The sequence below is a fragment of the Esox lucius genome, chromosome 11 (genome assembly GCF_011004845.1).
Source record: "Esox lucius isolate fEsoLuc1 chromosome 11, fEsoLuc1.pri, whole genome shotgun sequence".
NCBI classification, from domain to species: domain Eukaryota; kingdom Metazoa; phylum Chordata; class Actinopteri; order Esociformes; family Esocidae; genus Esox; species Esox lucius.
Genome location: NC_047579.1, coordinates 5,431,987 through 5,446,342, shown reverse-complemented (window position 1 = coordinate 5,446,342; position 14,356 = coordinate 5,431,987). Strand labels below are relative to the sequence as shown.

Below are 14,356 nucleotides of genomic sequence, written 5' to 3'. Positions count from 1 at the left end.
GTACTACATTGACGGAACTAAAGTGTTCTTTTGTACAAAGATTACTGTAGATGGTCGTCCATACTGTACAGTAACAGTTCAATTGCTTACCACTACGCTATGTGATCAATGAGAAAATCAAAAGCATTGTCTGAATCTCAAATCAACCTCCCAGGTTTCCAGGCATTGAAATGGGTTAATTTCAGTGCCAGTGTATGAGATAAGACTTGTAATATAAGCGATCTAATTTTCCCAAACCCCCTCTTGGTTTGGACCTATGCATGGCTTTGAAATGACTCCCCATCAGAACCCCTGTGAGAGACCCGCAAAGACGTGCCATTTTTGTAGCCTATTCATTTGAAAAGAAAAGGATCTCATCTCTTTCCAAAATCTCCTATTGATTTTTCTACAGGCTAACTGGCATAAATTTGCACTGGTTAAAAGTAGTGTCCTCTCTCAAATATCAACCATCCGTCACATGACCTTGTTTGGCAGTGGGTCAGTGATGGTCTGGGAAGGCATATCCTTGGAGGTTCACACAGACTTCCACATGCTAGCCAACGGTACCCAGACTGCTGTTAGGTACCGGGATGAAATCCTCAGACCCATCGTCAGACCTTACGCTGGTGCAGTGGGTCCTGGGTTCCTCCTGGTGCAGGACAATGCCCAATATCATGTGGCCAGAGTGTGTGGGCAGTTCCTGAATGATGAAGGCATTGATGCCATTGACTGGCTCTCACATTCCCAATACCCGAATCCAAACCTCTGGGATGTTATGTATCAGTGCATCCAACACCACCAAATAGCACTACAGACTGTCCAGGAGCTTATTGATGCCCTGATACAGGTCATGGAGGAGTGTCGGCTCTAACTTCATGCCTTTAGATATTGCTACAAAATTCCTGACACTAACATTGTGACATTTTAGTCATTCAACAGCCGTTCCAATATAGAAAGAGGTTAGTTGGCCGGTGCCTAATATACTCCTTTTCTGTGGTGCATTGGGCATATAAAATAAACCAGTAAATAAAATGTATTTTATAAAGCCCTTTTTACATCAGCCGTTGTCACATACTGCTTATACACATAACCAGACAAAAATATCAAAGAGCTAACAACAACAAGAAACTGATGCATCTGCAAGGAAAAACCCCATAGTGGGTAGGAGAAGCCTAGAGAGGAGCCGGACTCGAAGGGGTGGACAATTCTCTTCTGGGGGTGCTGGGTGAAAATGATAAAAGTACATTATAATGTTAGGACAATATTTTAGCATGTTTAGATGATGAGCTATCATCAATAGCCTATGTTTCTAACCGGAATTCAGAGTGTATGATCAACCTAATGCACAATGGGAAAATGAAGATGGGCAACCATGAACAATGAAACATAGACCAATATGTTATTGGCCTCATTTCTATAGGGAAAAATATTGTAATTGCTTTGGAGGAATAAATTAGACCAACAAAATACTGATCTATCTTTATGTTTGTTGCAAAACTGTATGATACAGGGCTGCCAACCAAAAGAGACCTTGACCTGAATAGGACCAAATCATTCAATGCTCCTATAATTGTATTACTGATAGATTCTTCTACCACTCAGGTATTTCTTTAGTTTTACTAGTATACACATTGTCAAATAATGACAGACAATAATGAAGTCATCAAAACTATAAAACAACACATATGGAATAATTTAGTAAATAATGAAGTGTTTAACAGATCAAAATAAACTCATATTTTGGATTCTTTAAAGTTGCCACCCATTGCTTTGAAGACAGACATTTGCACACTCTTGGCATTCTCTCAACTAGCTTCATGAGGGTAGTCACCTGCCTTTCCTTCATTCTGTGATCCAACTCATCCCAAACCATCTTAATTGGTTTAAGGTCAGTTGATTGTGGAGGGCAAGTCATCTGATGCAGCACCATAACTCACTTTCTTGGACAAAAAGCTTTTACAAAGCCTGGAGGGATGTTTTGGGTTATTGCCCTGTCGAAAGACTAAATGATAGTCCCACTAAGCGCAAAACAGATGGGATGGTGTATCACTGCAGAATGCTGTGGTAGCCATGCTGGTTGTGTGAGCTTTGAATTCCACAAACCCGATTCCAAAAAAGTTGGGACATTTTACAAATTGTGAGTAAAAAAGGAATGGAATAATTTACAAATCTCAAACTTATATTTTATTCACAATAGAATACAGATGACATATCAAATGTTTAAACTGAGAAAATGTATCACTTTAAGGGAAAAATGTCATGGCATCAACACCTCTCAAAAAAGTTGGGACAAAGCCATGTTTACCACTGTGTGGCATCCCCTCTTTTTTTTAATAACAAACTGCAAACGTCTGGTGACTGAGGAGACAAGTTGCTCAAGTTTATGAATAGGAATGTTGTCCTATTCTTGTCTAATACATGCTTCTAGTTGCTCAACTGTCTTAGGTCTTCTTTGTCGCATCTTCCTCTTTATGATGCGCCAAATGTTTTCTATGGGTGAAAGATCTGGACTGCAGGCTGGCCATTTCAGTACCCGGATCCTTCTTCTATGCAGCCAAGACATTGTAATTGATGCAGTATGTGGTCTGGCATTGTCATGTTGGAAAATGCAAGGTCTTCCCTGAAAGAGACAACATGGCATCCCAGTTTTCCAAAATGAACTTCAAATTTTGATTTGTCTGATCACAGAACACTTTTCCACTTTGCCACAGTCCATTTTAAATGATCCTTGGCCCAGAGAAAACGCCTGTGCTTCTGGATCCTGTTTAAATACGGCTTCTTTTTTGACCTATAGAGTTTTAGCCGGCAGCGGCGAATGGCAAGGTGGATTGTGTTCACCGACAATGTTTTCTGGAAGTATTCCTGAGCCCATGTTGTGATTTCCATTACAGTATCATTCCTGTATGTGATGCAGTGCCGTCTGAGGGCCCGAAGATCACGGGCATCCAGTATGGTTTTCCGGCCTTGATCCTTACGCACAGAGATTGTCCCAGATTCTCTGAGTCTTTGGATGATATTATGCACTGTAGACGATGATAACTTCAAACTCTTTGCAATTTTTCTCTGAGAAACTCCTTTCTGATATTGCTCCACTATTTTTCGCCGCAGCATTGGGGGAATTGGTGCCCATCTTGACTTCTGAGAGAAACTACCACTCTGAGAAACTCTTTTTATACCCAGTCATGTTGCCAATTGACATAAGTTGCAAATTGGTCCTCCAGCTGTTCCTTATCTGTACATTTAACTTTTCCGGCCTCTTATTGCTACCTGTCCCAACTTTTTTGTAATGTGTAGCTCTCAGGAAATCCAAAATGAGCCAATATTTGGCATGACATTACAAAATGTCTCACTTTGTCATGTTTCATAGAGGGAGATGGAGGCAGGCTCAGAATTGAGGCGTTTCTCTTTTTATGAAAACAAACGCAAAGAAAGCAAAACAGAGTGCCGGGCACTACAAAATACTCAGCATTTCAGGAGTACAGAAAACATGAGACACACACACAAGCACAATGACCAACAGGAACATGGAGAAAATGGCTAAACTAAATACACAGACTAACGAGGAGAACAGAAACAGGTGGGGGCTAAACACAGGTGAAAGGAATAGACCGATTAACTGAAACAAGAACAGGAAAAACCATACAAGGACAAGACAAGTCAAGGATAAACAGAAAACACGAAGTGGAACGGTCCCCTCAGGCTGGGACCGTTACACACTTTCAACATTCAATCAATCAAAAATCAAAATTTATTTATAAAGCGCTTTTAACAACAGCAGTTGTCACAAAGTGCTTTACAGAGACACCCGGCCTTAAACCCCAAGGAGCAAACAACAGTAGTGTTGAATTTCAGTGGCTAGGAAAAACTCCCTAAGAAGGTCGAATTTTAGGAAGAAACCTAGAGAGGACCCAGGCTCAGAGGGGTGACCAGTCCTCTTCTGGCTGTGCCGGGTGAGATATTAAGAGTCCAATTGGAATAATAAATACATTTCTCTTGGCTAAATCCAGAGTATATTCGATTTTAGACTAGGTCAGAAGTATGACCAGGTGGACAAGGACAGGAACAGCAATGGTCCCCCCAAACCAGGTAATCCGCAGGTGTGGACCAGGACCTCATCTCCTTCTAAAATTTAAAATTGGAGGAAACTGAGAAAAGTTAGTAGTACATCCCTCATGTCCCCCAGCACAATAATATAGCAGCGTAACACCTTGGAAACTGAGACGGGGGGGTCCGGTGACACTGTGGCCCTACCCGGGGGAGGCCCCGGACAGGGCCCAACAGGCAGGAAATCAATCCACCCACATTGCCAGGCATCAACCAAAGGGACACCCACCAATAAGGGCCGAGTATTGCTAGCAGCGTACAGCCCAACTGCACAAGTGCGCAATAGAGAGTCAACAACAAGCCATTGACTCTTCCCCCGAAGGGCATTGGAGGGAGGGCATCCCAGTGGCGACGAGAGCCCACCTGGCAAGACAGCAAGGGTGGACAGTATCAAGCCTACTGGTCACCTTCACGCCCCCGGGCCAGGCTACACCTAATTATAAACCGTGCTGTAGAGAGTTTTTAGTAGACACTTGAAAGTTTGCACTGAGTTTGCATTTCTAACCTTAATTGGCAGATCATTCCACAGGAGTGGAGCTCTTTGAGAAAAGGCCCTGCCGCCAACTGTTTGTTTAGAAATTCTAGGTACAATTAAAAGGCCTGCATCTTGCGATCTAAGGTTACGTGTAGGTATGTATGGCTGGATCATTTCAGCAAGGTAAGTAGGAGCAAGTCCATGTATTGATTTATAGGTTAAGAGTAAAACCTTAAAATCAGCCCTAACCCTAACAGGCAGCCAATGTAAGGATGCCAGGACAGGAGTAATGTGTTCAAATTTATTTGTTCAAGTTAGGATTCTAGCAGCTGTGTGCAGCACTAATTGAAGTTTATTTATTAATTTGTCTGGATAACCAGAGAGAAGAGCATTGCAGTAATCTAATCTAGAAGTAACGAAAGCATGAATTAATTTTTCTGCATCAGTTTTTGATAGAAAGTTTCTAATTTTTGCGATGTTTCGAAGATGAAAATAAGCAACTCTTGAGACATATTTTATATGTTCATCAAAGGAGAGGTCAGGGTCAAGGGTAACGCCAAGGTTTTTTACAGTTTTTTGGGATACGACCATGCAGCCGTCGAGGTTCACAGTGAGATCTGCTAACAACGCTCTTTGTTTTTTGGGTCCTAAAAGGAGCATTTCTGTTTTATTTGAGTTTAAGAGCAAGAAATTCTCTGTCATCCACTTCCTAATATCTGAAACGCATGCTTCCAAAATAGCTAATTTAGGGGCTTCTCCATGCTTCATTGAAATATATAACTGTGTGTCATCAGCATAACAGTGAAAGTTAATATTGTGATTTCGGATTACATCACCCAGAGGGAGCATGTATAGTGAGAAAAGTAATGGGCCCAGAACCGAGCCTTGAGGAACTCCAAAGCATACCTTTGACTTGTCAGAGGTTATGCCATCCACACTAACGAACTGATATCTTTCAGATAAATAAGATTTAAACCAGGCTAGAACATGTCCATGTAGCCCAATATTGGTTTCCAGTCTCTCTAAGAGAAGGGAGTGATCAATGGTGTCAAAAGCAGCACTAAGATCAAGAAGCAACAGGACGGATGCGGAACCTTTGTCTGAGGCCATTAGAAGGTCATTTGTTACCTTCACGAGTGCAGTCTCAGTACTATGATGGGATCTAAAACCAGACTGGAATATTTCATAAATGTTTTTTGTCTTTAGGAAGGCATTCAGTTGTAGGGAAACACATTTTTCTAAGATTTTTGAGAGGAACAGGAGGTTCGATATTGGCCTATAATTGTTTAATATGTCGGGATCTAGATTAGATTTTTTTAGAAGAGGCTTAATTTCTGCAATTTTTTGTGAGTTTTGTACGCATCCGGAGGAAAGGGAGCAATTTATTATGTTCAGCATTGGCTGACCTAGCACAGGAAATAACTCCTTAAGTAATTTTGTAGGAATCGGGTCTAGCTGAGAGTTTGTGGGTTTAGAACTCATTACAAATTTTGTAAATGTGTCGAGCGATACGGTATCAAAAAACTCAAGTGTCCCCATTGACACCTGATCAGGGAGGTTCCGGAAATTTTTTGGACAACTGAGATTTTAGGACCATAACTATTTAAGGATTCAGTTATTTGTTTTCTAATGGTGACGATCTTTTCATCAAAGTAGTTCATGTATTCATTACAACTAAAGTGAAGACCCACTTCACTTGCTAAGCTTTGCTTTTTTGTTAACTTTGCAACTGTATCAAAGAGAAATTTTGGATTGTTTTTGTTCGCCTCAATCAGGTTGGAGAAATAAGCTGATCGAGCAGACATGAGTGATTTTCGGTATTGTACTGTACTGTCTATCCAGGCTAGTCTAAATACTTCCAACTTGGTGGAGCGCCACTTTCGCTCCAATTTTCTGGAGGCTTGCTTAAGTGCTCTAGTATTGTCGGTGTACCAAGGAGCAAGTTTCTTGTTGCGTATTTCTTTAGTTTTTAGTGGTGCAACTATGTCTAATGTATTTCGCAGTATTGAGTTTAGATCCTCGATTTGATCGTTTACAGATTTATTTACTCTGTCATTTATGAGCGAACTAGTAAGAATATCAAGGAATTTATTTGTAATCCGAGAATTAATAGTACAGCTTTTGAAACTCATTGTTTGGGGGGCAAGTGGATTTCTTGTTTTAACGGTAAATGTAATAAGACAGTGATCCGATAATCCAGGATTTTGGGGGTAAATTATTAGATCTACAATATCTATTTCTCGTGACAGGACTAAATCTAAGGTATGATTGTGGCAATGTGTTGGACCCGAGACATGTTGGATGAAACCCATTGAGTCGATTATGGCTTGAAAGGCTTTTTGAAGAGGATCATTGGGGTTTTCCATATGGATATTGAAATCGCCAAAAATTAGAATACTATCTGCCATGACTACAAGGTTAGACAAGAATTCTGGAAACTCATTGAGGAACAATGTGTATGGCCCGGGGGGCCTATAAATAGTAGCTATGTAAAATGATTTATCGGCCTGGTTAACTTTCATGAGTAAAACTTCGAAAGAATGAAACTCTGTGATATGTTTGAGAGTAAGTTTATATTTACTGTCATAAATATTAGCGACCCCCCCTCCTTTTCGGGATGCACGAGGGATATGATCACTAGTATAGCCAGGAGGAGAGGCCTCATTTAAGGCAGTGAATTCATTAGGCTTTAGCCACGTTTCACATAAACCAATAGCATCTAGTTTATGATCAGAGATTAATTCATTTACCGCAACTGCCTTTGGAGCAAGAGATCTAATATTTAGGAGTCCCATTTTGAGATGCGAAGTGTCCCTCAGGCTGGGACCGTTACACACTTTCAACATTCGATATGTTATCTATATTCTATTGTGAATAAAATATAAGTTTATGAGATTTGTAAAATATTCCATTCCTTTTTTTCACAATTTGTACAGTGTCCCAACTTTTTTGGAATTGGGTTTGTACATACATCACAGACAGTGCCACCAGCAAAGGACACCTAGCGATCACACCTCTTCCTCCATGCTTTACGGTTGGAAACCACACATGCAGACATAATCCGTTCACCCACTCTGCATCTCACACGGCGGTTGGGACCAAAACTCTCAAACTAGGAATCAGACAAAAGGACTAATTTCCACCACTCTGTCCATTTCTTGTGTTTCTTCTTCTCATTCTCATGTGTAGCCTTCTGTACCTGATTTTTAGTTTTCACAGATAGTTCTTTAAAGAATCTAAATGTTATCAGATATGATGGCCAACTAGCTACATAATACATCTAGTCCACAGGGTTGATGATTTTACATAAACATATTTTGAGTAACCACATATCCCTTCACATGTCATCCCCAGGGCCTTTCTTCCACAACCTATCATGTTTCCATAGTCCCAGAGCCACCTTCCACCATTGTCATGGTGATTCCTTGAGACTCAAGAATGCTGAGTCACAATGACAAGGATGAAATGCGGACAAGGCATAACCTGTGACAAGTAGACTGAGAACATATAGGGACTGTTCCTGACATAACATTGCTCAGACTATTTTCCATACCTGACACCATGGAAAATAGTTTCAACTCCAAAACACATGTCCTCATCTAATCCTGACTCAAATGTTGAATTAAAGCGCATCAGGGTGAGGAAAATAAATTTTTAGACAAACGTCATTCTTATTGTCATTTGTCTTCCTGTTGTGGATTGAACACTGGGATTTAGATGTGCTGCCTGATGTAAAGATTTAGAAACCCATTCTTTTGATGGCTATCTGAAAAAAAGGATACAGAAATGTACAGAACTGTATGATAGCCACAGAAGAGCAAAGGTTTAGGCTAAAATACAGACCCAGGGCTACAGTGGAGTGAACCAATATTTGATACACTGCCGATTTTGCAGGTTTTCCTACTTACAAAGCATGTAGAAGTCAGTAATTTTTATCATAGGTACACTTAAACTGTGAGTGACGGAATCTAAAACAAAAATCCCCAAAATCACACTGTGATTTTTAAGTAATTAATCTGTATTTTATTGCATGACATAAGTATTAGATACTTTCAGAAAAGCAGAACTTAATATTTGGTACAGAAACCTTTGTTTGCAATTACAGAGATCATACGTTTCCTGTAGTTCTTGACCAGTTTTGCTCACACTGCAGCAGGGATTTTGGCCCACTCCTCCATACAGACCTTCTCCAAATCCTTCAGGTTTCGGGGCTGTCGCTGGGCAATACAGACTTTCAGCGCCAAAGATTTTCTATTGGGTTCAGGTCTGGAGACTGGCTAGGCCAGTCCAGGACCTTGAGATGCTTCTTACGAAGCCACTCCTTAGTTGCCTTGGCTGTGTGTTTTGGACCTAGCCACGACCCATCTTCAATGCTCTTACTGAGGTAAGGAGGTTGTTGGCAAAGATCTTGCAAGACATGGCCCCATCCATCCTCCCCTCAATGCAATGCAGTCGTCCTGTCCCCTTTGCAGAAAAGCATCCCCAAATAATGATGTTTCCACCTCCATGCTTCACAGTTGGGATGGTGTTTTGGGGTTGTACTCATCCTTCTACTTCCTCCAAACATGGCGAGTGGAGATTAGACCAAAAAGCTCTATTTTTGTCTCATCAGACCACATGGCCTTCTCCCATTCCTCCTCTGGATCATCCAGATGGTCATACATCAGACGGGCCTGGACATGCGCTGACTTGAGCAGGAGGACCTAGCATGCGCTGCAGGATTTTAATCTATGATGGCGTAGTGTGTTACTAATGGTTTTCTCTGAGACTGTGGTCCCAGCTCTCTTCAGGTCATTGACCAGTTCCTGCCGTGTAGTTCTGGGCTGATCCCTCACCTTCCTCATGATCATTGATGCCCCACGAGGTGAGATCTTGCATGCAGCCACAGATTGAGGGAGATTTACCATCATCTTGAACTTCCATTTTCTAATAATTACGCCAACAGTTGTTGCCTTCTCACCAAGCTGCTTGCCTATTGTTCTGTAGCCCATCCCAGCCTTGTGCAGGTCTACAATTTTATCCCTGATGTCCTTACACAGCTCTCTGGTCTTGGCCATTGTAGAGAGGTTGGCATCTGTTTGATTGAGTGTGCGGAAAGGTGGCTTTTATACAGATAACGAGTTCAAACAGGTGCAGTTAATACAGGTAATGAGTGGAGAACAGGAGGGCTTCTTAAAGAAAAACTAACAGGTCTGTGAGAGTCGGAATTCCTGCTGGTTGGTAGGTGATCAAATATGTATGTCATGCAATAAAATGCAAATAAATTATTTAAAAATCATACTATGTGATTTTCTGGATTTTTTTTTTTATTACTTCTCTCACAGTTGAAGTGTACCTATGATAAAAATTACAGACCTCTATATGCTTTGTAATAGGAAAACCTGCAAAATTGGCAGTGTATCAAATATTTGATCAATATCAAATATCAAAGTCTTCTTTATTAAGCTACAGTCATTTTACTTGACTGTAGCTTAATAAACACAACAGCGGAAACCACAACTTATCTAGCTAGACCTTTGAACTTCTACAATTGAATTGTGTTGAAGATGTTCGTGATACTGTATTGTTAACCTCAGGTAATGGGTATGACAGAGATCATTTGACTGCCTTCAAATGATCCGCCCATTTCCTGCTGAAATCAAAACGTGCAAGGGTGCAGCTTGTGAGAAAGATTACACTTGCCTGACTGGATTTCAATGACGCAATGGTTTTGGAACAATAAATGGAGCGAGCAAAGACTCTTCCAGTTCATTACACTGGGAAGACGCATAAAGAAGTTCTTGCTTCAACAGTGATTGAACGGAACTCTTTCATCTTCGTCCCACTTTACTTGAACTCTGATAGCAGAAAAGTCTAAGAAACTTTATTTTTGTAAGATTTATTTTAATATAAAAAAAGAAAATGGAGTCTCAGATCCGCCAGAACTACCACCGTGACTGCGAAGCCGCCATCAACCGGATGATCAACATGGAGATGTATGCCTCTTACACCTACACATCAATGGTAAGGACATTTTAGTAGGTTACCAAAAGAGAATATTGCTCTACTACCTGGTAGTATGTATTATAAAATCCTGCTGTATTTCTAATCATTAAAAAAAAGCAGAGAAATCTCCATCCCAGGACAGATCTCGTTTATTGGTTAATTTCATTTTGCAATGTCACCAAGAATCATATTGACCCCAGGGGCTTAGTTGAATTTGTTACCACAACAAGAGAGTCATGTTTCCCATGTTTTTCTTATCTCATCCCATGTTTTTCTAACCCTACTATTTTCTCCACCCAGGCTTTCTATTTCTCCCGTGACGACGTGGCTCTGCCTGGTTTCGCTCACTTCTTCAAGGAGAACAGCGATGAGGAGCGTGAGCACGCTGACAAGCTGCTCTCCTTCCAGAACAAGAGAGGAGGACGCATTTTCCTGCAGGACATCAAGGTGAGCAGCTGGTGTTGAAACTGACCTTTGCATGATAAATTGTTAAAATACAAGGGACAAAAGTAGAACTTTTTAGTTGTAGATTTTGTTATCAACGGTTTAAAATGTTTATTGGAAGCGCAATGGAATACAATGATTTGGATTACTGATTTATGTTGCATTGTGCTAATTGTTAGTATTTATGAATATGATTATCTGTAGGTCCCTAACCCCCCTGTGTTCCATCTGTCCTGTGTAGAAGCCTGATCGTGATGAGTGGGGCAGTGGGCTGGAGGCCATGCAGTGTGCTCTGCAGTTGGAGAAGACTGTGAACCAGGCCCTGCTGGACCTGCACAAGATTTCCTCTGACAAGGTCGACCCCCATGTAAGTAATGTATGAATACATGTCATTCATCATACCACCATATCGCGGGACTGTTCCAGGAGGTTGTACAATGTATTTTGTCACAGTTTAAACTTCAGAGCATGTATAAAACATGCAATGCAATTCTACTTCATACACATTCTGTGTTCTATCAATAGAATTCATCTTAATTTACAATCAAAATACTATTCCTAAAATATGCAGTTTATGCTCTAAGTGAGCATTATTTTAATACACTTTAACTTGTGTTGTAATGGCATAATTCCCAAATTCAATCAAATCTGGACCACATGCATTATTTTGGCTTTTATTAATAATAAGACATAACATAACTTTTATGGCATACTTGATTTACAAGAGACGTAACAAACAACAACGACTGGATGACATTTTGGTTTCGTTCTTTTTAAATCCAGGCTGCTTATTGTTACCCCAAAGCATCTACATCCACTCCCCAAACTCACCCTGCTTCGACCAGAAAATATAAGGTTTCATTCTGAAGCACCCCCTTTGTGGGGAGAAATGGAATCCCATAAGGCACCATGTTGTTGTTTTAGTTTGGGCAATTTCACACCAAAGAATGGATAGGCATTCAAAATGATAACATTTCAATTTGTTTATGTCTGATTTTCACACATACGAAACAAACGTTCACTTATTAATGAGGTTTATTTCCTCTAAATCTTAAGGAATTTGTTATTTGAATTGTATTATTGTTTTATTAAAAGTGGATCAGGAAATACATCATTTCAACTTTGGGTGTGTGTCTAAAGTTGAAAGGTTTATTAAAGCCATAGCCACTGAGTGGAAGTCACCGTCTGAGTTTTATCAGCAACATGCCAATATAAAGTATGGGGGGGCACATAGCCTAGATTTGGATTTGATGGAAGACTATATTGACTCTTGTCTGACCTCTGACCTTTCTCTCTTCAGCTCTGTGACTTCCTGGAGACTCACTACCTCAATGAGCAGGTAGAGGCCATTAAGAAGCTGGGCGACTACATCACCAACCTCAACAAGATGGATGCCGCCAACAACAAGATGGCAGAGTACCTGTTTGACAAGCATACCCTGGGGAGCAAGAGTTAAACTACAACCCCACCACAGACCACAGCATGCAACTGTTTCTCAGATCTTCCCGGCTGGCTTTTCTATTAAGAGGCAAAGTGTCTGGTAAAATAAACATAGTTGTAGTTGCTGATGTTGTAGAAGTGTACTCAAAAGCTTTGCTGTTGGAGCATCCCAATACATTCAGTGTAACTGATGAATAAAACATTCTGAGCTGGATTAATTGTCTGCTGTTGTATTTTAATGCAAATGCTCCCTCATGCAAACATTACAATAAGTCTATAGGCATCTATCGTCTGTGTGCATTCTATATTTTCTTCAAAAATAATCCATTTTGACAAAACTATTGGCCCTGGAGGAAGTGTCTGGGGAGAGGGAAGTCTGGGCATCCCTGCTTAGACTGCTGCCCCCGCGACCCGGCCCCGGATAAGCAGAAGATGATGGATGGATGGATATTGGCCCTTTACAGTGAATGAAGATCATTGCAACTGGAAATGTTGATAAGGGACATCTTAGCTAAAAACCACAGAGAGGTGCCCTGGTCTCATAAAAAACGTGTGGTTTGTATCCTGTATACTGATTTGAATCCTGAATACTGAGCATAATATAGACGTCCTCTAAGTTAGCCTACAGCATTGGAATTTCCCTCACTGAGCTCAGGACCTAGGCAACACAATCACAGAAAACCGCTATGCTGTCACCTCAATGAAAGTTAACCAAATCAATAAAGTTGCTAGATAGGTTGTAATGGTTTTGCTGTAGGCTACACACATTATCATGATGAAACTGTGTGAAACTGCATCCAATGGTATGTAAGCTTGTTGGACAGAAAATGTAATATAGTCACCCTATGTATAATTACATAGCAAACAACATTAACTAACAAACAGTGTTATACTAGCCTATTTCACTACATGCATAATATTATATTAATAATGAGATGACATAGCTGTATACTTTTATCTTTTACTCGTTTCTCCTTTCATATTTTTTCCTAAACTGGGCACTTAAGGCTTAGACTTTTTCTTCTCAATTTGTGTTGATTTGGCCCTCAAGCGTCAATACATCCCCCAGTAATGTCAACCAAGAGTCAAGACTAAACCAATTCTCCTTGGTGGTGTGCAGACTGATTTTATGATTTTTTTAACCAGAAAAAATGCAACAATAACTATCTGTGAAACAACATATTCACAGTATTATGAATGAATTGTGGTTTACTTGGGAACATTTGATAGTGTGACTGATTTTACTAATTGGGTTAGTACTGTACAAAGTTAGAGGTGTGCAATTTGATAGATTCCTCTACTACCTCAAGCTTCCTTGGGGGGACCTTCCCATTTGTACTTATGAGTGGGAGATCATGCAAATGGCACCATGCCAAATGTGTTTGTGTGGGCGCCTTATGACGCCACCAGTAAGGGGCCACCCTGGGCTGCTGCCCATGTTACCTGTACTTAAATGCTAGTTGGTGCTAGTATGATTTATTTGGTGTGCTAGGTAATCAAATGTAAAATCTTCCAGAATGGAAAAGTTAATGCCTCCTTAGTGAATTCAAACTTAAAGGAGAATTTTAGGGTTTGATGTCTGAATACATTGATTGTATCAATAATCATCAATGTGAATACATGCTTTGTATGTTTTTGGTAATAATATATAATGATTAACTGGCTCCAACATGATTTATTCACTGTAAAACATGTTTTTTCTTTTAAATAAGCCAAACATTTGAAAAAAATTACAATTGAGTAAAATAATTTTGCCAAATATTTTCACCTGGTTGGCAGATTCTTTTGCTTGATGCATGCATATTTTCCCAGTCTTTTTTGGAGAAAGGACTAGCCCTGCCCATAATAAATCTGACTAACCTTACCATCAGTTCGACGTTGTCAGCACACATGTTCCAAAGCAACATCATGTCACAGTTAAAATAAATT

The 14,356-nt window shown here is 40.2% G+C and overlaps 1 protein-coding gene across 1 annotated transcript; it reads left to right on the top strand.

Annotated features, from left to right (window-relative positions):
• Positions 1-10,261: 10,261 nt before the first annotated feature.
• LOC105008970 (ferritin, middle subunit) lies at positions 10,262-12,641 on the top strand. The gene is made up of 4 exons (XM_010868349.5): positions 10,262-10,561; positions 10,844-10,990; positions 11,229-11,354; positions 12,288-12,641. Exons 1-4 carry the CDS (start codon positions 10,460-10,462, stop codon positions 12,441-12,443), a joined length of 531 nt encoding a protein of 176 aa, XP_010866651.3. The 5' UTR covers positions 10,262-10,459; the 3' UTR covers positions 12,444-12,641.
• Positions 12,642-14,356: the final 1,715 nt, after the last annotated feature.

Excerpts from the sequence above, each read along its gene's own strand:
- LOC105008970 (XM_010868349.5), top strand. The coding sequence starts at position 10,460 with ATGGAGTCTCAGATCCGCCAGAACTACCACCGTGACTGCGAAGCCGCC. Across the intron at positions 10,562-10,843 it reads CTTACACCTACACATCAATG|GCTTTCTATTTCTCCCGTGA; the intron begins GTAAGGACATTT and ends TTCTCCACCCAG. Across the intron at positions 10,991-11,228 it reads TTTTCCTGCAGGACATCAAG|AAGCCTGATCGTGATGAGTG; the intron begins GTGAGCAGCTGG and ends TGTCCTGTGTAG.